At 35.1% G+C, this 23,341-nt stretch overlaps 1 protein-coding gene across 4 annotated transcripts in view; it reads left to right on the top strand.

The window, feature by feature from the left end:
• Window positions 1-23,341, top strand: part of PHF14 (PHD finger protein 14) — a 162,248-nt gene that overhangs the window by 51,397 nt on the left and 87,510 nt on the right. For all 4 annotated transcript variants that reach the window (XM_036402062.2, XM_036402071.2, XM_036402080.1 and 1 more), the window contains 3 exons: window positions 783-951; window positions 15,077-15,127; window positions 15,280-15,401. In XM_036402062.2, coding sequence (XP_036257955.1) covers window positions 783-951; window positions 15,077-15,127; window positions 15,280-15,401 — 342 coding nt within the window. The remainder of the gene's footprint in view (window positions 1-782; window positions 952-15,076; window positions 15,128-15,279; window positions 15,402-23,341) is intronic.

Consider the following 23,341-nt stretch of genomic DNA (forward strand, 5'->3'; position numbering starts at 1 on the left):
TTGCATAAAATGATTTTTTGCAAATAAAACCAAATCCTGATGAATTCCTATCTTGTTAATAGAATTACTTCGGCATCTCTTAATTTTTGAAGTTCTGATGGTGATTTTGTATTTTTTTCAGAAACTCAGTAGGCTTTTTTTTTCAATTTAGTGTTCCAAGTTTGTTAATACATTTCTCTACCTTCTTTATTTGTAATTTTCTCCTAACTATTTTTTTCAGATTTAAAACCCACTCCCTTAGGAAATGCATATTAAAATTTATTTTTGTAACAAACATGTCCTCCAAATCCCTGCCACTAAAGCATGCTCTCATTGGAATAAATTGAGCAGCATGTCATTGTAAAGATTAACAACCTGGTCTAGTGGAGGGTGCCCCTGCCCATGGCAGTGGGGTGGGAACTAGATGATCTTTAAGATCTCTTCCAATCCAAACCACTGTATAATTCTATAATTAAACTGCAGCAGCAGCTACAGTAATTAATAGATTAGAGATCAGTGGGCAGCTTTAAAAATGAAGATGTGGTAGAATGAAAATAATGAAATAGGGGGCATTTTTCTTGAAGATTAATTCCTACTTTCAGAATCTTGGTTTTCAAAGTTAAGTACAGTCAGGAAAATAAGAACCTCTTACTTGTGTTTTGCTTGGTTGCTTAAAATGTACATTTTAGATGTCCATTTGATTTCTTGACTTTTGACTTTTGAATTTATCTTAAATACAAACACTTCAATATGTTTCTTCTTCTGCTCTTGTGACTGCAGTCTTAAAATCTTCCACTTTGCAGGCAATGCTCAGAGTGTGACCAGGCAGGTAGCAGCGATATGGAGGCTGATATTGCCATGGAAACCTTACCAGATGGGACCAAAAGATCAAGGAGGCAAATTAAGGAACCGGTGAAATTTGTTCCTCAGGATGTGCCAACAGAACCGAAGAAAATTCCAATCAGAAACACGGTAAATGATGGTGGCGGTGATGTGTTGAGGCTCGTACTCATAATAATATTGTTTCACATGACCTACACCGTGGACATTTTCAATTGAGGGATTTCAATTAGATTGATGTTTTCTTTTTGTTATGTATTCCATTTTCTCATTTTAGTGCTTTTTTAGCTGTGGTAAATATTGTTTTGCTAAAATAGAAAGCTGGGAAACACGGTACTTAACTGAAGAGCTGTACAAGCTTAAGAAAAAATTCAGTTTGCACTTAAACTTAGCTTTAATAGCTGTTCTTCACTGTAGTAGTAAGGATACTTGTTAGGGTAGATTTAAATATATTGAATTATAGCTGTAAAATAATTGGTAATTTCCTTATCTACAGGCAGCCTGCTGATTGACTGCACATTTTATGACTGTCACAAGACCCTGTTATTTCAGTTTGTTTGGCTTCCTAGTCTTACTAGGCAATGTATATTTTGTTAAACTTTCATGGTGGATAGAATTTTGAGAAGACAAGCAAAACCTCTTGCTTCCTGTACTGATGAAATATTTAGCATCTTTCCTTCCTTTGAAAGCAGTACTTTATTATTAATCACTGTACACTTTTCCTTAACATTTGCTCTCCTACTTGTTCAGAAAACAAAGCTTTTCATGTGTGATGTGTCATACCACCTATAAAAAGAGCATAAAAATATCAAAGGGCATTTAGTTCCAGGTTATGGGATGAGCAGTGTTCCCATATCTCTTCAGACATAAGTGGTTCATCTTCCAGTATATTTCTTAATATCAGGAAATATTGCAACCTCTCACGTTAGAGTTAGATAAACTTCATCTTTCATGCAGCACAACTTTATTTTCTTCATAAAACTTTTTAGACATTTTATGATTATACTAGCATATACCTTACTTAATGTACACTGATAGTATTAAGCAAGTATTTTCCTGACCCAATCTTAAATGCTTGTTTTAATTTTGGGCCACAGCTTTGATTTACCTAATGGCTTCTCTTTCCTTGTCTGTTACTCAGAACTTCAGGAATGACTCAAGCCAAGCTGATTAATTTAACTCAGACTGTTAGGAGTGTGAGTAATCGAAAATTAAATTTTGATAAACTTCTTTATTTTCCTCATTGAGAGAAAGTACCCTTCCTCCTTATGCATAAGAGCTCATAGAATCTTACAGCTGCCTGGGTAGGTTGAACTTAGCGTTGTTATGCATATGTTCACACAGAAAGAAGACTTGCCTGGTGTTCTGCTTACTGAACCCTTTGTATCTCAAATCCCATTTTTCTACTTCCTTTCCCTTCTCTTTTTTTATACCTAATGTAGTGCTCTTAGGGTGTGGAGAATCATGATTCTAGGACTAAAGAGAACTAAAATTATTGCAGGAAAGACATTCATAGTTGTAATAAAAAAAGGAATAATATAAGGCATTGTTCAGAAATCCATAGGAATACAAGATTGATTTGTTCTAAAGCCCATGTAATAACTGCCAAAGTTCTTCTGTGCAAAATGGAAACAAGTCTGATTGCTCTGAAGTGTTCCCCTCATGCTGTGGTGATTTGGTGCTTCATGTGTTACATAATATATCTACACACATTGTAGTACGTAATAAAGAGATTAATTGACTTTCAGTGGCATACTGTGTTGTCACTGTATGGTGTTGCACTCTGGAAAAATACTGCTATCAGTCTAAGAAAGATTTTGTTCCTCTGCTTGAATTTTTGGTCTTTGTTTCAGTTCTCTCCAGTTCTCTGCTTTCCTTCAACACACAGTTTGCAAGATAACATCTTTGCTGCCCTGTGAGCAGGGCTTCTCTGTAAAAGAGAAACATTGACCACTGACTGTTCCCCCCTCTAGTGATTGGCCCCCTTCTGGGTAACTCCCCCAGTTTATATACTGAGCATGATGTTCTGTGGTGTAGAATATCCCTTTGGTCAGTTCAGTCAGGCTGTCATGGCTCTGTTCCCTTCCAGCTTTTTGTGCAGCTCCTCCCTGGCAGAGCATGAGATACCGAAAAGTCCTTGATTTGAGGTATACATGATTTAGCAACAGCCAGAACATCCATGTGTTATCAGCATTATTTTGTTGGCATTGCTGATACCAGGTTAGCTCAGCTGGTCAGAGCATGGTGCTAATAATGCCAAGCTTGTGGTTTTGAGCCCTGTATGGGCCATTCACTTAACAGCTGGGCTTGTATGGTCCCTATGGATCCCTTCCAACGTAGAATATTCTGTGATTCTCATACTAATCCAAATCCCAGAGTGCTATACCAGCTACTAATAAGAAAATTAACTCTATCCCAGCCAAAACCTGACCATCTGGCCTGACACCTGTAACACTAGTGTTCACAGCTTCTACATGACATTGGAGACTCAGTTTCCTTTTGTAATTTGGAAGTGTGAGAGGACTAAGACTGAAGCAGGTTATTCAGAGTCAGGACAGTGCTTCTCCCTTGTACAGTTCTCTACATTAATTGTGTGCCAGAACAGTATTTTGTATCCTAATGCTAGATAAGCTTTTTAAAGAACCCTGTGAGTGCTCTATGTATTTCTATCTCTTACCTTTCAAATATTTCACAGTATATTTGTATAGACTCATAGATTCACAGAATGCTCTGAGTTGGAAGAGGCTCACAAGGATCACTGAAGTTCAGCTCCTGGCCCTGCATGGGTCAGCTCCAAGAACCATACCATGTGCCTGAGAGTGTTGTCCAAACACTTCCTGAACTCTGTTGGGCTTGGTGCTGTGACCACTTCCCTGGGGAGCTGTGCCAGAGCCCAGCCACCCTCTGGGTGAAAAGCCTTTTCCTAATGTCCAACCTAAACTTCCCCTGACCCAATTTTAGGCCATTCCCTTGAATCTTGTCACTGGTCACCAGAGAGAAAAGATCACTGCCTGCCTCTCCTGTTCCCCATGTGAGGAAGCTGGAGACTTCAATGAGGTCTCCCCTCAGTCTCCTCTTCTCCAGGCTGAACATGCCACTCCTTTGATGTCCTCCCCTCTAGGCATTTTGCCATCTTTGTAGTCCTCCTTTGAACTTTTTCTGATGGCTGTAATAGCTTTATCTTTTTTATGTTATGGTGCCCAAAACTTCACACAGCACTTGAGGTGAGGCTGCCCCAGCTCAGAGCAGAGCAGGACAATCCCCTCCCTTGCCCGGCTGGCCATGCTGTGCCTGATGCCCTCCAGGACACAGGTGGCCCTCCTGGCTGCCAGGGCACTGCCAGCTCATGTTCAACTTGCCATTGACCAGGACCCCAGGTCCCTTTCTGTGGCACTGCTCTCCAGCCTCTCATTCCCCAGTTTGTCCATACATTGAGGGTTGCCTTGTTCCAGGTGCAGATTCTGGCCCTTGCCCTTGTTAAGCTTGATACAGTTGGCAAGTGCCCAGATCTCTCATTTAGGACCCTCTGCAGGTCTCTCTGATTTTGAGGGAGTCAGCAGCTCCTCCCAATTTCGTTTAATTGGCAAGCCTGCTTAGTATATCTTCAAGTCCCATGTCCAAGTGGTTTTTGAAGATGCAGAGAAGAATTGGGCCTAATATGGAGTGCTGCAGAACCCCCCTAGTAAGAGGTCACCAGTCTGATGTCACCCCATTCACTATAACCTAAGGAAATCAAGTTTGACAAGATGAACTTTCCCCTCATTAAGCTATGATGGTTCTGATTGATGACTTTGTTGTCCTTTGAGAGTTTTTCAGTATCTCCCAGAAAAATCTTCTCCATAATTTTACCAGTCATTGAAGTGAGACCGACAGGCCTGTAGTTTCCAGGGTCCTCCTTGCCCTTAAAGACTGGGATATTTGCCAGCTTCCAGTCAACTGGGACCCCTTGGATTCTCAGGACCACTCAAAAATCATCAAAAGAAGTTTTGTAATGACATCAGACAGTTAAGTATTCTCTAATAAGGCCCCATCAGGCCCCATAGACTTCCAGGGATCCAGCTGGAGCAGTGAATCCCACACAAATTCTGGGCTGACTGGGAATTTAGCATTCTCACAACCATGGTCTTCAGCTGAGGGCACTGGGACCCCCTTAGTCTGTTCTTGCTGTTGAAGACAGAGGCAAAGAAAGCATTAAACCTCTCTGCCTTGTCTGTGTTTCTCTTTGTGGGAAGACAGAGAGAAAGCCCAGCCATTTGCACTCCATTGTTTTGGAGACGGTAGCTATCATATTGTGCATTAAAATGTAACTTAAGTTTACAAGACCTTTCTGATTTTGAACTTCCCTAGACCATGTAAGTGAATATATAAGGGTAAATTTAAACATACCATACTTTTACTCTGTACATGACAAATGAATGTAAATAAACAAGACATTAGGCTTTATACTTAATTCTTTTGTATAACAGCTGCATTTGCAGACAGAATTTAATGAATTGTTTATGCTTTATACTTTTCAAGCCATATGTAGAGACCTCTTAAAGATTTTTTGCATTTCAGTGCATAGCTTTTAAAGCCAGGTTTATTTAAAATCGTTATAATTTTGTCTTTATCATTCCAATTTCACACTTTTATAAGCATCACAAATCATTATTTCTGCTGCTAAATAATTTCACAAAAATTAATAGCTAATGATTAGCTAAGGTAATAGAAATCAATAGCTAATTGCATAAATCAGATATCTATTAACACCTTCCTTATATTTCTTATAAATCTGAATATGTTTTTTAACATTTGCTTTTCTAAGCTGTACCATTTCTTTCACTTTTTTTTCTTCATAAAGATTATAGAATAGATTGTTTCTTTGGAAAACACTCTAAAGAGATGTAAATAGCATTTCTCAGGAGTAAATTGAGAGATTAATGGTTTTACTCTACTCAACTATGTATGTACAGATTTTCAAAGTCTATTTGAGGTAATCTATATTATAAAAACACAGCTTTTAAAAATCTCTCAACTTCATTTGCTATCCTGGAATAAAAAAGAATACACAAATTATTTTTTATCAAACATGTCATTGCTAAAGTAGTTTTGTTAGCCTGATGTCTTACTTTTGCAAAATAAGTGTTTTCCCTCCGTCCTTTTGAAAAAATGAACTTAAGTATATTTTTAAAGATTTCATAACCCATGCTTTCCCTACAATGTATGCTGTTGTCTGGAGGTATGATGCAGTGCCTGTATTTCACATACATACAACATCTTCTAAAGCAATTTTGTGCTGCTGGGGCTGGCTGTGTGCTCTAAGAGTGGAAGGGATACTTGGTGTATCCTTGGAAGTAGTGTTTGTGTTGTTGAATATTCCATCTTCCAATAAATGCTGTCAGGTCCTGGTACTCTTAATGAGCATATTAGAGGGTTTTTTGTGTGGCTTGTTTTTGTGAAAATTCCATTTTTTATTCCTTTTTATTCAGAAGCAGCTGTCTACCCAGTGTTATGAAGGTGAAATAAAAGAATTTTGTGAACTTAATTGTTGAAGCCTGTAAATGAAGTATTCTGATGCTCTGATACCAAACTTACTTTTGCTGTTTGAAACCTGAAGATCTTTTTCCTATAATTGCCTTGTATATAATCCAGAGAATGACACAGTAGTTTTTCTGTTTAACAGTAAAAAATCTATGTTAGTTATGATTTTGACATGTAGAATTTAAAGATCAATTGCTGTCAACTGAACAGAAATGCTCTAGAAAAAAAAATTGGTATTCAGTCAACGTAAAGTTTTCAGTACAATGAACGTTGTAAAATAACTTTATTTTCTTTATCAATTAATAGAAAAGCTCATCTGAGTCTATGGCACCATAATGTCACAAATGTATAAACTAATTATTTCAGCTTACCAAATACATGGATACATGATAATATAGGATTCTCTTTCGGCTTCAGGTCAAATTCAGAACAGAGTGAAGTAAGATCTAGCTCTTCCACAGTGCTTGAAGCAAATGGAGTGTATCAGTTTTACTTTTTTTCCCCCTTCTGTGTTTTGTTTTGTTTTGAGTTTGGGGATTGTTTTAGTTGGTTGGTTTGATTTTTAAGAAAGCAAGAAGAAAAAAAAGACCTGCAGATGAAAGATCACTTGCTCTTCATGGAGAAATGAACGTGTTCCAAATGGTATTCCAATGGTGTCAGTATTTACCGGTAACTCTGTAAATAAATAAAGTGGCAGTGTACCTGCCACTTCTGCAAATAAGTACTTGTAAGTTGAGTTTTCCAGGAAAGAATCACTTGTTTTAGCAACACCTGAAAACAGCTTTTCTGGCCTTCTTGTCTTTCTGCTTCTGTTTCAGTTCTCTAAACACGTGCTTTGGAGAAAAATAGTGTTAAAAAGGATAGAAGTCAATCCTGCTCTTTCTCAAATTCTGTCACTTGTTTAAGCCTGAGAAACAGTAGTTACAAATTATTTGATAGACTTGGTGATAATTTTGCTTGACAGCAGGAATGTTGCGAAATTTTTGATTTTCTAGGAAAAAAGTTCTCAAGACAATGGAAACAAAAAAAAATAGAGAAAAATTGTAATTCTATGTAATTAAGCTTCATGGTTGACTTGTTTCTTTTTATAATCATATTTTGATTAACTCCTGTTTCTTTTCATCTGACAGTTCCTTTTTATTACTGTCATTTTCCTGGAAAATTTAATAATTATTTCAGAGATATTTTTTGAATAGTAGTGATATATACCATTTAAGATACTCACTTTGATCTGTATTGAACAAGTGTGCCATCTGGTGTCTACATGGCAGTCCTTACCTCTCTTCGAAATTGTTTTATTTCAATGGGGTGCCATCAGTTGAACATTTCTTCTGCCTTTTAACAAAGAAAAGGTAGTCAAAAAGAATTTTTTCTGCAACTGGATTCATCATAACCTTTTCATTAGCAAAGGAAGTTTGTAATTTCTAATTTTTTGTAAGGAGTGGATGACGTCATGAACTAAATATTGCTATCTTGGCAAAATGGTCATGGTTAATGTGTAACAGGATAGAGAACATATTATCTGTGCAGTTTCTACCTGTGTGGCTTTTTTCACAGGCTTTTGTGGTTTGTTTTATGCATGCTATTGATAGTGCACTGATTTCATTAAGTCACTTTTTTGGTATAGTGAAAGTTTCCCCACTTCTGTTTTCTGAGAGTGATCTGTTTGGCTTCTGTTTCATATCAGAGTTATCCTCTGTTCTGTAGTGATGTAATTCCCTGCATTGACCTCTTTGTTTGGAATGATTCTATAGCATTCTAATGTTTACTGATTTTTTTTGTTGGCTTTTTTGTTTGTTTGTTTTTTGTTTTTGGGGGTTTTTTTGGTTTTTTTTTGTTTTTTTTTTTTTTGTCTCTGGATTATCCTTAGCAATACATGATAAAGGCTGCAGAAGTCAGATAGTTGAGGTTTGGAGGTTTTTGATATGTGTTATATCTATCTATGAACTATAGTTTGATAAAAGGTAAAAAAACAAACTGTGGAAGTATATAATTAATGTTAGTGTGACAGCTACAACTTGACATAAGATAGAAATGAAAATGTCTGAAGAATTTAGATAGGATCCAGAATTAAACTGTGGGTGTAATCTTGTACTGATCCTCTTTGCTGTGCTTGTCAGCATGTGTAAACGACAGCTGTGTGTCTTTTTCAAGTAGTCACTGTAGCCATAGGTCTGGCAGGGAAATATAACTCAATATGTGCTGTTGTTTCTGACAAGAAATGTGACGTTTATAGATCTCCAAAAATCAAAGCACCTAAACTCTTCACATTTTGCCCTCTTAAAATTATAACACACACAAAACAACTCCTGCAGACTTTCTACAGAGTAAAGAAATTACTGTAGTACCAGTAGTTTTGAAAGTCAGATGTATCTTAAATATCATTGTAGTCCAATGCTTGATACATTTATATTTTTTTCCTCAAGGAATGTTTTGAAAAAAACTCAGAAATCACCACTGATCTTCTGAAAAGCTGTGACACATGAGATCAAATCCAGAACCATGCTAGTTCAACTTATGTGGATTTGAACCCTTGTCACTGACCGCAGTTGCTTTCAGTATTTCATAGTCTTTTCCATGTATTGTTAACATTGTTAACTCCTCTATATCTTCTTGTGAAAAACAAGAAATTAAATAGGTGACAGTATGCACTTTTATCCTCTAGGATCACTTCAAAAAAAAGCTCATGAGGAGCAAATACTTCTGACTTTCGGGAATCACCTCTCCTGTTTTGGTTGGTTTACAAGTTCTGGATCAATCGTCTTGGGTTTTTTCTTCCAAATGGCAAAGCAAAAGTGCTCCAAGGGAACATTCTGCCTTCTATTGCTGTCTTTGGATTAACTGGTTTAAGGCATAAACACTGAAACATAACAAGGAGGTTTGGTGACAGCCGTAGTGGTTTTGGGTCATGTGGGCACCTATTCTGTCCTGTTCACCATTGTGCTTTCCCACCTGGAAGCCAACATGTCAGCTTGTGGCATCTCTTAGTGATGCCAAACAGACTGTTTCCTTTGCAGCTTTGCTTTGCTGCTTTGTTTCCTTTTGCAAACATTCTGTTTCCTTTCAACAACTATAGGGTTCATCCTAGGCTTTATTTGCTGTTTACTGATGTCTTTCATTTGTCTCATGTGTAGAATTTATTTTTCTGAGAATATTCAAGATCTTTTAGTCAATGCATTATCTAATCTTCTTCATTTTATGTGTTTCATTTGTTGTCCAGTTGCCTATAAACAAAAGTACAAAATGTAAGCATTCACTTCCAGCTTTTCCAAGTTCAAAATGGAGACTGCCACTTCAGTCTTTCTTCTTCTCCTACTTTTAGGTTTGAACCCATTGTTGATGACATTTTCCCTCAGCATATTTTCGTTCCATTTTGTATAGTGTTCTTTAATGTTGGTTTTTTTTTAAAGTGTCTTGAGTTCACCATTTCCTCCCATGCATTACCCTGTATCTGTCATTCATTTGATCTATGTCACATTGTATCATTTATGACTTCATCATTCATTATTAATTTATTGTGCTGATATTCTGTTTTGTAGCTATTTAAGTCATGATTCTTTTAATTCCCTATGCCAACATGCAGGTTTCCACTCTGTAACAGTGGAATGCTGCACAGCTTATATGGATACTTTTGTGACACAAAACACGATGGCTGAAAGAAACCAATTTTTTATTTATCTTTCCCTTGGCTGTGGAAGTGTATGCTCTAGTTCTCCTAATTTTTTCTTTGTTTTTCCGAGGCTTTCTCTAACCTTCTTTCTTAATTGTGTTTTATTTCTTGCATTCTCTATTATAAAAAGATACATATTTCATGGGGTATTGTAGAAACTGTCAACTTAGATCATTACAAATTAGATTAGACAGAACGATCCAATGTTGGCTGTTACCCTACTGCTCTTTCTTTCCAGATTTGATAGCTGTTTGCATGTGATACCCACCACTGTTTCTCTCTAGGGACTCTTGTAATGTTTTGTGTGAATTTTTAAAACAATAAGTAAGGGAGGTAGGATTTTATCTTTTCCAACTAATAAATGAAAAATCAGAAGTTAATGAAATAACTGAAATAAGTGAAATGGGGTATGCCTTAATACTGTGGGATTGTTCTCTAATTTCCACAGGTAGTAAACCTTGAACTAAAAGACAAAAAAAGATATTGCCAATCTTTAGATTTCATTTATTCAGAACATTGCTCTTTTCAGAGGACAGGCATTAAAATTGCTATGAAGGGTAAACCTTTGGTAAGATATTCTTGGAAAAGATGGCTTGCTTTCATCTTGATGATTTCATGGAATCAAACAGCTCAGTTTCTTTACCCAAGGAAAATAATCTTACAGGATTTTAAGGAGTTTAATTAGCAGTTTATTTGATCAGGTGTGTCTTTCCCCTCAAAATGTTATGCTAAAAAAGACTAATAAGAAGAATTTAATCTATTTTATCTTTTGCAATTTTAACTTTTTTATCAAAGTGTTTCTTTTGTTCTTGTTTAAAAATAATTCTGTTTTATGCTTGCATCTTAGTTTTAATTCCTTGACCTTTCTTGGTCTGCTCAGATTACTTTGGGTTGTGTTGTTAATGAAATAAGGTACTATTTTCCCTTTCAGTTCACTCTAAGATATGTTCTTTGTGATGCAGCAGCTAAATCTGTTTATTTAAAACAATTACAAGTTTTAACTTGATTTCCTAATGAAAATAAGTTAGTCATTTGTCTACTACTATAGTAGCATTACCTTTAGTAATTGATAGACCCATTATTGCAATATTTGATTGAGAACTGTGTATGCCTAAGGTAATTAAGTGCTGGAGTGTTTTTTGGAGCAGCTAAAATGGGAAGGATGAGGTCTGAGTATGGAAAAGGTTCTCACTTTAGTTGGGGAACACACGGAGAACCCTGGGATACGTTCGGAGGTACGATTTGGATGTACTAGAGAAGAAGATAAGTCACTAGAGAAGGGGAGGAATAGAAATATTGTTTCGGGAGGTCAAATTTTATTAATTCAACTGGTTTTAGTGTCAATTCATTCCTTTATTTGAATTATTTCACTACCATAATTGTGAAAGAAATGAAATGAAAAATTGAGTCTGCACTTGTTATGACCTTGGCACATTTTTCTGAGTTTTTGGGGCAGTTGAGGTTATATAGAATCAGCCCTTAGCTGTAGGCTTCTAATTTTAAATTGTCAGTTGCCTGTGTGGTAAGCAGAACTGGATGGTGATTCCATTCTGATGCTGTGGGCTCCAGATCTCAGTCACTGGAGTCTCACTGTTACTAGTAAGGGAAATGTCCGAGCACATCACATACTTTGCTCTTACTGGAGTGCCTGCTGAATGAATTCCAAAGCTGTGTAAGTACAGAATTTTGGATGAGACACAACCAAAGACTTGCCAGTCAGCAGTCATTAAATGTCAACATTTGAAATAATTTTTCACAGCAATCTTTTATTTCTACATGAAGAGAATTTTATAGGTCCATATTTTGAGCCACTTTACATTGTTTGGTACTTTTTTTGATATTGGTATTCTTGTTTTGAAGTGTCATCTTGTCACAGTTGCCTTGTGTGGGTTGTATCTCTCTAATCCACACCTTGCTCTCTTTTGATCTGGACTGAGTTTTCTGTCCCAAATGGTAGAAGTTTTACAGCATTTCTACCTTCTGCAGTAAAATTAAAAAGCTGCTGGGATAGCACTGGCATTAATTGGGATTTTGCTTGAGTGCTGATAAGTTGGCTTTGCTTTCCCGACTTACTGTTTGAACACTTTGGAAATGCCAGGACAAATTTCACAAAACTGTGTTGCTCCATTTTATGGTATAGGGAAATCCTCAGTTGAAGGTATCTCTGTAGTATTGAATTTCCAGGTATTTTGATTTTAAAAAATCACTGTCTTTATGGGTGTCTTTTGCTGGATTAACATCACAAGTTTTGAATATGAAGAGGTTTATCTCAGTTGTAATATATGCCATTTAATAGCAAAGTTCCTTTAGCTGCTTTTAAATAACAAATCTTAAATTGTTTATGGCAAGTACATGCAGCGCTAATATTTTATATTTATAATCTCTTATGTTTTCATTCTGAGCCTGCTAATGACAGAAATTATTAAAAACAATTTAAAACACAATACTTTAAGGCAAACAGCAATGAATAATTCTGAATAAAGTAATTCAGATTTAAATTATTCTTTCCTGCTGACCTGTAAGTTAACTTTAGTGACAACATATGTAAAATTACAAATGTCAAATTACTGGAGGGCTGTTGCTGAAAATCAAAGAATGTTCAATTTTCAGTTGTTAATTCATTCTTATTTTTCATGTTGAATGCTGGCAATACTAAAATTATCTGAGCAGAAGCATTGAAAATATGTTTAACTATGGAGGTCCATTTGGAAAAAAACACATAAAATTGCTATTTTAAAGGCATATAAAATATCCTACAAATATGTGTACTAAGATGTTGATCTTAATGTTTGTTTCCTAGTGATTATTGAGCAAACTCAAGTATGTTTGAAGATAGAAAGCTAATGAAAGCATAATGAAAGTATAATGTGACATTCCTTGTCATATGCATCATGCATTATATAGCAAACAGGTGAAAACCAGCATTGTCTTGGCAAAAGTGACTAAATTGATTATAAACCTTATGTCTCCATTTTGCTGAAAATTAAATATGCTTCATTATTCCTTAAATTGAGTTATTAACTTGTAATACTTTCTATGTAGAGTCAAAAGTAATGTGATTATTATCTAGATTTCCAAATAATGTATAAGTTTTCAAGATAGCATTACTCTGATGGTGCAAGGCATGCACTCTTTGTCTCTTGCTGCTTAAACATGAAGAGTGAGGACCCTAATACTGCCTTCATTGGCATGCACCATTATACCTACCTCTTTATAATCTTTACACAGCTGCATTCAGGAGGGCCTCCATAGCTTAAAACTTGTCCAAGTTTGTAAATGTTCTTAGGACGAATTCCAGAAGCTGAAAGTAGTAAAATTGGCAGTTAGTGTGCTGCTGTCTGATCAAACTCCTTTTTTGTCTAGTTTCAACTTGCGGTGACCTTGAATTGTGTTACATGTAGCTGACACGTAGCCCATGTTACATTAATACCTCTAATATTACATTGATAAATTCAGTTTTCTGTAGCAAATATTTTTTTCCAAATTTTGGCACTAATGTATGGCTTCTGGAATGTAGAACACCTCAATTACTGGATGCAGAGTAAATAGGTGTATTAAATAGATAAGGTTTTACATTTTTTTATAAATCACCCTTAGGGAAATGTGAAAGAGAATCCTAATGGCAATTAAAGTATTCTAAAGAGCCATGAAATAGACTAGAATTTTCCACTCCACTACATTCATTGCTATTACAGTGTTAAATCTTGTCTAAAAATCTTCCCAAACAGAATGTTATTAACATACACAGATCAAAATCTGCAGTAGTATAAAGGTATAGATGTGTTGAAGTGGTAGTTTTATTTGCAGTGTAGCAATATTTAAATCTGTAAAACAGTTTAAAATAGAGAACTGTCTTTAATGTGAAGCTAGTACAAATCACCTTCAGAGGACCAAAACAGGAGAAGCATTATACTGTTAGCTTCTTTGAAATTGAATTTATGATTGCTTGTGCTTCTAAACTGGTCTAAGATTTTTTTGATGAGCTGTTTTTTACTTTTTCTGAAGTGAACACCAGCTGCTTCAGAAAAAGTTTTGAGAAACCATAAAGAGGCAGCGCTTGTCTTTATGATATGATAAATTACTTCTAATGTGGTGATTTTTTCACATAAAAACAAGAATTTTCATGGGTTTTTTATGTATTTATGTTATTTGTGTCTGTGTGTCAGACATTTTGGGTTACTGGAATAGTCTCTTGATGTTTCTTATTTCCTTCCACATCCTTTCTAATTTACTTTCCTTTTTGTACAAGAAGGAAAGAGTGATATTGTCAGCTTGTGGCAGTTATATTACACTGGCAGGTTAATAATGCTGTTGTTTCAAAGATAAAATGTAGTGACTGATCCTGAGCTCATGCAAGTTGTAGGTAGTAACTTAAAAGGTGCTTGTAAACCTTTGGTGCTCACTGGTACAGTCCATGGATACCTCTTGTCCTCCTCACTGTTGGTATTTATACTTTTTTGCCAACTGCAATACTGAAAAAATTTCTAGTTCTTGTGTAGAATCATCAGAAAGATCTGTTGTGTGCCAGACATATGTTGGTATATGCTACAGCTTTGTGAGCATTTGCCATATACCCATTATACTAAGCTTCAGTTTGAAAGTTTTAATTCTTGTTACTCCTCAAAATCTGTAAGGTATTTTGCCTTCCTGTTTTGGTAAAGTTCTTTAATTTTATTTTTTTAATTTTGTCACTTGGCTTATAAAGAGAGCACATTTTACTGCTCAGTGAGTGATTTTAATACGCTGTTCATACCAATTTTCAAATTACTAGTTTTGGGAAGTTTGTGCAAAGTCTGTAAGAGATTTGTAATTCTCGTGACAGTCTTTTTAAAAATAAGACTTAACATACTCAAGTGTATATATTTACTTTTTTGGCTTGTTCTATAGATTTATATTCAAAATGTGAAGCTATTGTCCTAAAACTGATTAGTGTAGTTGTCTGGCAGTGGCTCTGTAGCTAAAGCTTTAAATTATTTCCTGTGATATTTTTTTGTTGTTAGGAATAATAGATAAATAGCAAAAACATTCTGTTACCTAACATTGAATTTTAAATATATTCTCTTCTAGAGAACTAGAGGACGAAAACGAAGCTTTGTGCCTGAAGAAGAAAAATCTGAGGTTGGAATATAGTGCTTTGTTTGTTTGTTTTTTTAACAGTTTCACAAAAAATTAATGGGCTGAAGTGTTACTTTCCATGCATAATTGAAAATATTTGCTTTCCTTCCCTCTTTTCTCCCCTGTTCCTTTCTTTTTGCCTTCTGCTGTGACAGGAACGTATTCCCAGAGAAAGAAGGCAGCGACAGTCTGTGCTGCAAAAGAAGCCCAAGTCAGAGGATTTAAGGACTGAGTGTGCTACCTGCAAAGGCACTGGAGACAATGAAAATCTAGTCAGGTAGGTTTGATACTCTGACCTTATGAGTAGCTTAAGTCCATCTTTAGCACTTTGTTGTGATTAAAATGAAGAAAGTATACTTTTTGAAAACACAATAAATTTCCTCCCCTTATTTAGGAGTAACATTACATCAGAAATACTGACTTGATTCACTTACTGATCTGCCAAAAACATTTATGTTTTAAATAACTAAGATAATCTAACACAGGAGAATTAATTTGCTCTCATCAGGGTGAATTGTCAATGTTTTAGAACAGGTCAGAAAGATAAACCAACATTTTAATGATATTAAAGCTACATGAGCATCCTAAAAGTAATTAAATTAAAATAATCAACAATTTTATGAGCTGAAATGGGGATTGTGAAGAATTTATGTTTTTAAAAAGGTATTAATGCCACCTCCTTTAATGCAGATCATGAAAGGGTTTGATAATCATGTTTCTTATCTGAAACAGAAATGAAAAAAAGTCCATTGAATGATGTTTTAGTAGGTGCAGAAATCTAATTAAAGTATAGAATAGCTGCTATTAAATAGCTACCATTGACCACAACTTCTGCAGATTTTTTTATAGCTCGCATTGTAGTATCTTTGCAAAGCTATAAAAACTGTTCACAATTCTTGAAAGAAGAATCACGGGCCTTATCAATCAGAAAGTGGGTTTTAAATGCATCTACAGAGATTTCATTAGGATGATCTTATAAGTTCAGATTTAAAAAATTGCATTGTACTTAGTTACTGTATGCTTCAATGAGATTTTTCTAGACAAGTTCTTCTCTTTAGGTCAGATATAATTGTTGCTTTTAACTGGAAGGAGTACTCCAAAATAAGCCTTTTAGTTTATTTCTGGGAGTCTGGGAGTCAGTTATGAGAAAGGTCAGAGTCACTAATGACATAGGCAAGCAAGACACAGCTTTATAATCAGGATGTGTCACAGGTACAGATGCCTTGTACATACTCAGAATAGCTGATTTTAGTATCAACCACAACATATGATTTACCATAGCAGTTGATAAAATTCCAAGGTTGTGTGCCAGAGTGTATTTGTATTTGCAAATTGGAGGCAGAGTGCCTGTGTACAAGCTCATCAGTAACTGTGACTCTCATATATAGACAAGCCACTACTGCTGGGTAATCTTAGATCCTGCTCAGAACCAGACTGTGAAACAGAGGGGTGTGTTACAGGGATTGCTCATGCAGTTCCACTGATGAGGACTGGTGGCAGTAGGTTTTTATCTGCCCATGACAAGATAAAGGGCTTTCTTAAGCCCTATAGTTTACAAGAAATAAAAGAGACAGGAAGGCTGTTTTGTTGTGGGAAGGAATCCTCATAAAACATGTGCTGTGTTCTACTGTGAAAAAGGCAGTGAATTAGTTTTTTTCTTCAGGTTTTAAAAGAAATCTTAAAAATACCACACTGGAGGACATAAATGATAGATGACAAAATGGCATGAGGAGCTGTATGTTTAAGTTGCGATTAAAAACTAATGGTAGAAAGTACTGTTATGTTTTGCTTACTACAGGAAAAGATAGTAGGAGTAATTTAGATGGGCCAGAAATAAACATATTACATACCAAAACCCAACAGGTTCTCTTAAAAATCACCCTCATAATTAGGCCAAGAAATGGCCTAATTACTAAGTACTGAACAGTACTCCTGCATAGGAGAAGGAGTTTATGTTCTAATCCTTTATTCATAGTTCTCTGAAAAATATTTCCTTAAGTCTTACTATTTTCTTTATTAATTTTTAAAAAAGATTTAAATTAAAACTTGCTTTTCTTCAGGTAATACCTATAAATAGCTTGAACTTTGTCCAGTTTAGGCTACCACTGCTTCTAAAGAGCTGTAGAGGCTTACTTTTGATAATTTCTAAATTATGTTAACCCTGCAGTCTAACATGTAGGGGAGTGACCCACAGTGTTGCTATGTCAGAGAAAGTTTTCAGAAGCTTCTTTTCTATTGCATTGTCACAAAGTGATATGAGTGACACTGTGCCTGCACTGGTGCTTTTTTCTCCCTGTTCCATCATGCAGGACTCCTTTGTGGTGGTAGAAATAGTGTTTTAAATGCAAGGTTTTAGGACTCTTTGCAAGCAAGAAATGTTAAGGAGGGAAAACAAAGTATTTTTTCAATATCTGCTTGTTTGGCACTATCTGTTAGTAAAGCCCAAAATTTCTCAGATCTTTATTATTATCTTTGGTCATCACTAAAATTACTGGATTTAATTTTCCCTCTTTCTAACCCATCTGTAACTAAGAAAAGGGGGGTTGTGGTTATATTTTACAAGAGATTTTTCTGAATATAAAAGTTCCTCACTAAGTTAAGCACATGTATGCAACTGGTGAAACTGCAGATTTAGAGAATAGTCTTGAAGAGCCTTCTGTCCTGCTGTCTGTTACCACAAACAGGGCTGGTTACTTGACACTTGGGCAATCTGCTTTCAAAAATTGTAGATTCTTCTAAAGTTTATTTGGCCCTCTCTCCAGAGTTGCTATCTGAGTAATGATTAGAGGAAGATAAGGGATTTTTTTCATATTTCAAATAATGCAGCAGAAATTTATAATAATTATTTATTTACCATTGAATCTGGGGCAAAAAATATAATCTAACTAGTTCTTACTGTATGACTATTGGAAATTTTTTAGTCGCAATTTCAGGTGCTTCTGAGTAGCACTGGATGGTTAAGGGATTATTTGCTAAATGTTCAGTGGCTTTACTTAACCTGTTGTTCATATGGTTTAAAACCAATAAATATGGAAGGATTTATCCTTAAAAAGTGCATTTCATTCTGATGAATCATGCTTTGAATTACGCCTTAGGTGACTATAGTGATAAAAATTAGGGTATCTTTAATTATAAGCTTTTGTTTAAAACTTATTGACATGTTGCTTTTATTTATGCTAATAGTTTAGCATATGTATGTATTACACACATGTCACTATAGTGCTTATTTAATCAGGGATGTCAGATAATATAGATAGGCTCTTTCAGTATAGCAGCATGCACTAGAACTGAAAGGTTAGATTTTCTGCTTTTGTCCACTAGAAAGGATCAGTCTTGTGATACTTATGTGATGGCTTTTTTTTTTAAAGAAATTACAGTGAATTTATTTTATAAATTCTTCTATACATGTCTGTGTAAATTCCGTTGAACTAAGTAAAGCTGCAATTTTTATCTTTTACAAGAATAATTAGTGTCAAGATTTACATATCTAACAGTGAAAAGTTAATTGAAACCACATACTTAAATGAGGCAAAGTTGATCTGTAACTGTCATTATAAATAAGTGAGAAAGCTATAGCTGTAATTAGAGAAAAGCGTGGATTTTGATTATCTTTTTACTCAAATGACCTGTCATTGAGTTTTGAGAGAAAGAGTAGTAAAAGATGGAGGTTTTAAAATACTTTATATTTGACACAGATAGGTTTTATGTAGGGCAGGCATGAAGATGCAGCACTTTTTAAAAAGTGAAAAAAGGTAAATTTTCTGAGAAACTCAGAAAATAATTTTAAAGATTCTGTTTGTTTTTAGAGCTGACCTCTGCTGTTTGCTTCAGAAAGCATTTAGATACGATGCTTCTATTTTCATTTTGTGACTCTTTTGAATCACATATATGATTTAGACATTTAAAAGGTTTCCTGAGTGCTTAATTACAGTCTTGCTTGAATTGCTTAGAATGATAGATCTTGCAGAGGAATTGCTTTATTTGTAAGTACCTCCTCTTTTGGTTTTTTTTGCTTTTTTTTTAATGAGGCTGTAATTCACTGATGCAAATCTTTAAAAATGCCTCTCCAATAGTTCTCTTTAGAATGTCACCATATTTAGTAGCAACATGGATGAAGAAGTGTCTTTCAGGGGGCTCAATACGTGATAGGGAAAACCTGCCCTCCATATGGTAGCATTGTACAGACAAAGTGCTTCTAGCACAGTATTACTGTATAATCTACTTTGGTAAAATGAAAAATTAAGAACTTTAGTAATTTTAATGTGTAGAACAGTTTTTTAAAGAGGAATCCACAAGCTAATCCAGTTAAAAAATTTTCAAGGGAGGACTTCTAAATTATTTCACTTCTAAAGAAGTGGCCTCTTCTCAAAAAATAATCCAGTTTTCAACTGCTCCTATTAAAAAAAAATTAAATACAGTATCTGTTGTTTGCTTTAAGATATGCTTGCGTGATATTTTGGAATGTAGTGCATTAGATAAAATTGACATCTCAATAGTAGATTTGAGAGAAGCAGAATCATTCTTGTATGGGCCAAAATCAGGTTAAGGAAATCTCTGAAAAACATTCGATTTCTTCATCCAACAATTTAGAGCAAGCATATTGTAGTACATTCTTTTGTGATTTTGTGTATTGAGTTTTTCTGCTGTATTGTCAGTTAAGTTAGAATTTTCTATTTCATTTGATTTGCAGTAACTGAGGCAGAATTATGACTTTAGTATTACAGAGAGACTATAAAAGATGAAGGTCATGTATTTGAAAGAATAGAAAATAGAATTTTTTGAAAACATAGATTTGAATGCTGGTTATAAAGTATTCAAAAAACATAAATCTGCAAAGGAAATGATCAAGAATGTATGTAGTATTCATTTTTAATGCATATATTTACTAGGAAATAAGCTAAATGTAAAAGTACTTATTTTTTCCAATATACTCTTACTTTTCAAGCAGTCTAATGTGCTGCACATACAGTCACTGTATCAAGGCAGACAGGGAAGGTGAGAAGAAGGAAAGGAAAAAAAGAAAATATATGCAGAGTCATATTTACTAAATAAAAAAACTGTGGAGGAAAATTGTGCTACAAATGTATGCATCAAGTTTAGGATGATAATTTATACTGTATAAAGGATTGCATGCTTAGCTGCACACAGTGGTCAGCTTTAATTCTGCTTTTGACAGAAAGTCTGTTCTAGACAGTCTGTTTTGAATCCTCTGGAGATCTTCTGTCCAAAAATGTCTCTCACCAGATTTCCTTAATTGTATTTGTCTTGTATAGGTTTATCTTCACATTTTTATTTCTTACATTTCCATGCAAAGAGGCCTGCCAAACTTCAAGTTAAGGATTTCTTATTTGTTCAGCTGTTAGTTTTGAATCTCTTCATGAGCCAAAGTTTATTCCAGAGCAAGTACATTAATTATTCATGACTTTAAATGCGCTGTAACAGAATTCACAGTCCATCATAGTGATTGAAAGCCTATTATTTACAGCAGAAGTTCAAGACCACTAATGTAGGGATTAATCACAGGGAAAAGGTTAGTTAAGGCACAGTTTGTAGCAATCTTATGTGTTGCAGAGGATTACAAATGCATTATTTTATTGGAATAAACTAAGGGAATGAAAGAAAATGTAACATTCACTTGTATAGTTTATTTCTGCTATATAATTTACTGGGGTTAATTCTGTGAGTTAACTTTTCTAATTGCTTGAGTTACCTGTTAGATCATTTTTTGCATAATTTGTCCTTGTATTGCTTTCTGAAAAGTGTTTCTTTTTTATTCTAGATAGCAGGATAGTACATACAATGACAAATGTGCATTTTCTTCACAGAGGACTTTATTCAAACTGAATTTGCATTGCATTGTACTTTCCATAAATTCATATGCTAGGGCAGACATTAAAAAAAACCTGTAGGCATTCTGAAGCTCTCTTGCCAAGTGCCTACAAGTCAGGCATAGGTCTGGTAATAAAACTTGTACTGCTGTCATTCAGGGCTACTCTAGAAGCAGACTGCTGGGTGCATTTGGATTTGGGCTGTGCAGCTGCCTGAAGCTGCTCGTGCCTGGAACATTTGCAAAAAGTGCATGGCAGACCCATGGGTTTTCTGTTGATTAGGCATCAGTCCATTTACCTGGTACCTGCTGGATTTCTTTAGTATGCTTTTATGTTATTTTCCTGAAATGAGACAGCAAAATCTGAATTGAAGCCCAGGTTATTATTTTCCCTTGATTGTTTTGCTGCTTAACTCTTAGGGAAATTTAAACCATCTAAACAATAGAAGTTCAGGTCTTTGGTTATTGATTATCTTTTGGTTTTTGATTTATATTCCATCTCTGGTTTGTTTCTTGATACTGGCCTGCCATACTTTCTGATCAAATGCAGATGCAGCAAAGGCCGCTGTAAAATTAGAAAGTGATTCCCCCTGCACACTCCACAAAAGGGTTTTTTTAATTTATTTTTTGGGGGGTTATTTAATGGCATTTCCTGTTAATACTCTGGGAAGAGCAGAAGAAAAATGGATATTTGTCTCTCTTCAGTATTAGGAAGGTTTTAAAACCCTGTTGGGGCATTATTGTGATATATGGTGAGGTTTGTTGGTGTTCCTCTTAGAAGTGAATAGGAGAGAGCAGTGTGAGCATTCCCCAATGGTTTTTCTTCCCATTTTTTTCTGGGCTGTTTACTGATCCATCAGTCAAACCTTCTTGCAGTTCATACTGTGCTTTAGTCTCTAGAAGCTTAGTGAACAGTAGAAGTTTATACTCTTCAGGTATTAGTGTAATTGTCCAAAATTCTTAGTACTGATATTGGAAAGTATGCTGATCCAGAAAACTTCTGTACCAGTGTCATGAGCTTCAGAAATATGCAACAAGATAACCACTTGTAAATAAGAGAATCTTTCTACAGGTTTACTTTGTTTTCCATTAACAAAGAATATTTTACCATTTTTTCATTATTGAACTTTTAATATATGGTTATCCTTTCTTCCCCTTCAGTTACAGCTGCTTGACTAAGTCTTTACTGCAATCATGGGTTTGTAAATTACAGCTTGAAACTATATTTCACAGTTGTAATCTGTTCCCCAGACAGCTGTATATATCAAGATTAAATTTATTATTTTTCTGCTTGCCCTAGGAAATACATGTATCAGAGACCTTTGCTCCTTTTTTTGCATTCTATAACTACTAGGATTTATAATAATTTATAAAATGAAAAAATACAATATAGAGGTTCCTGGCTATAGGTAATGAGTGAACTCTTTAGATGAAGCAGTCACTGAATGAGCTGTTTTTTCAGAAAATTAAAATTATTTCATGAAAAAAGATGCAGATTTTGAAATTGCAGTTTGTGATGGAAGAGGACAGACTGATGACATATCAAATTATTTCCCCAGGTGGTTACCAGTAATGGGTTATGACTGCACAAATACCTACCTGGATGGGGTCAGCAGCTTCTTATTTTTCTGAGCATTCTTATGATTGTTTTGGTACATCAAATTGCATCAAATAATTCAATTCTGTTAGGATTTTTGAATGTGTCACTTACTATTTCATTCTGGCCAACCTGCTTCAGTCACTTTCCGTGCAACAAGCTTATCCACATCAGAATATTTTATAGTACAGCATGCTGAGAAAGCAAATGTCAAATTCATTACCAATTCAATTGTTTTGCATTGTTAAACTGAGCCATTGCTTCAGAAGCCACAAGACTGAAATTTATAGTTAGGAAATTTATGACATGAGAATTTTCATGTCCAGGTAATAAAAGGATGTGGTAGAAGACTGCAGGCAGGAGACAATAACCATTTAAATGCTGTGTTGCAGCATCAGTTTTGTCTTGTCACAATTAGTGTCAAGTGAGCATCTGTGCAGTCAGTTTTCTGAATTAAATATCTCTTCACAGAATGGTAGTGTAAATTACAGGCTATTTGAGAAGGAAATCTTAATATGCAAAAGAATAATGTTTACTGTTGCACATGTGTTTTTTACCATTTTTGTTACTGCTGCCCAATACTTCTACAAGTCTTTGATCTGTAGTTAGTTACTCTGTGTGGTGTTCTGATAGTAGGTGACCTGCAGTTTGGATGCAAAACTTCATCTACAGTATTCAAAATTAATTTTGTCTTGGAACAGTGTAAGAGTGGGGGGTTTATGTGTTTGGGGGTTTTTTGCTCTACCAAAGAAGCCCTTATGTGAAAAGCAGCTAGAGGTACAGTGAGCTTAAG

Source organism: Molothrus ater, chromosome 1 (assembly GCF_012460135.2).
Source record: "Molothrus ater isolate BHLD 08-10-18 breed brown headed cowbird chromosome 1, BPBGC_Mater_1.1, whole genome shotgun sequence".
NCBI lineage: Eukaryota > Metazoa > Chordata > Aves > Passeriformes > Icteridae > Molothrus > Molothrus ater.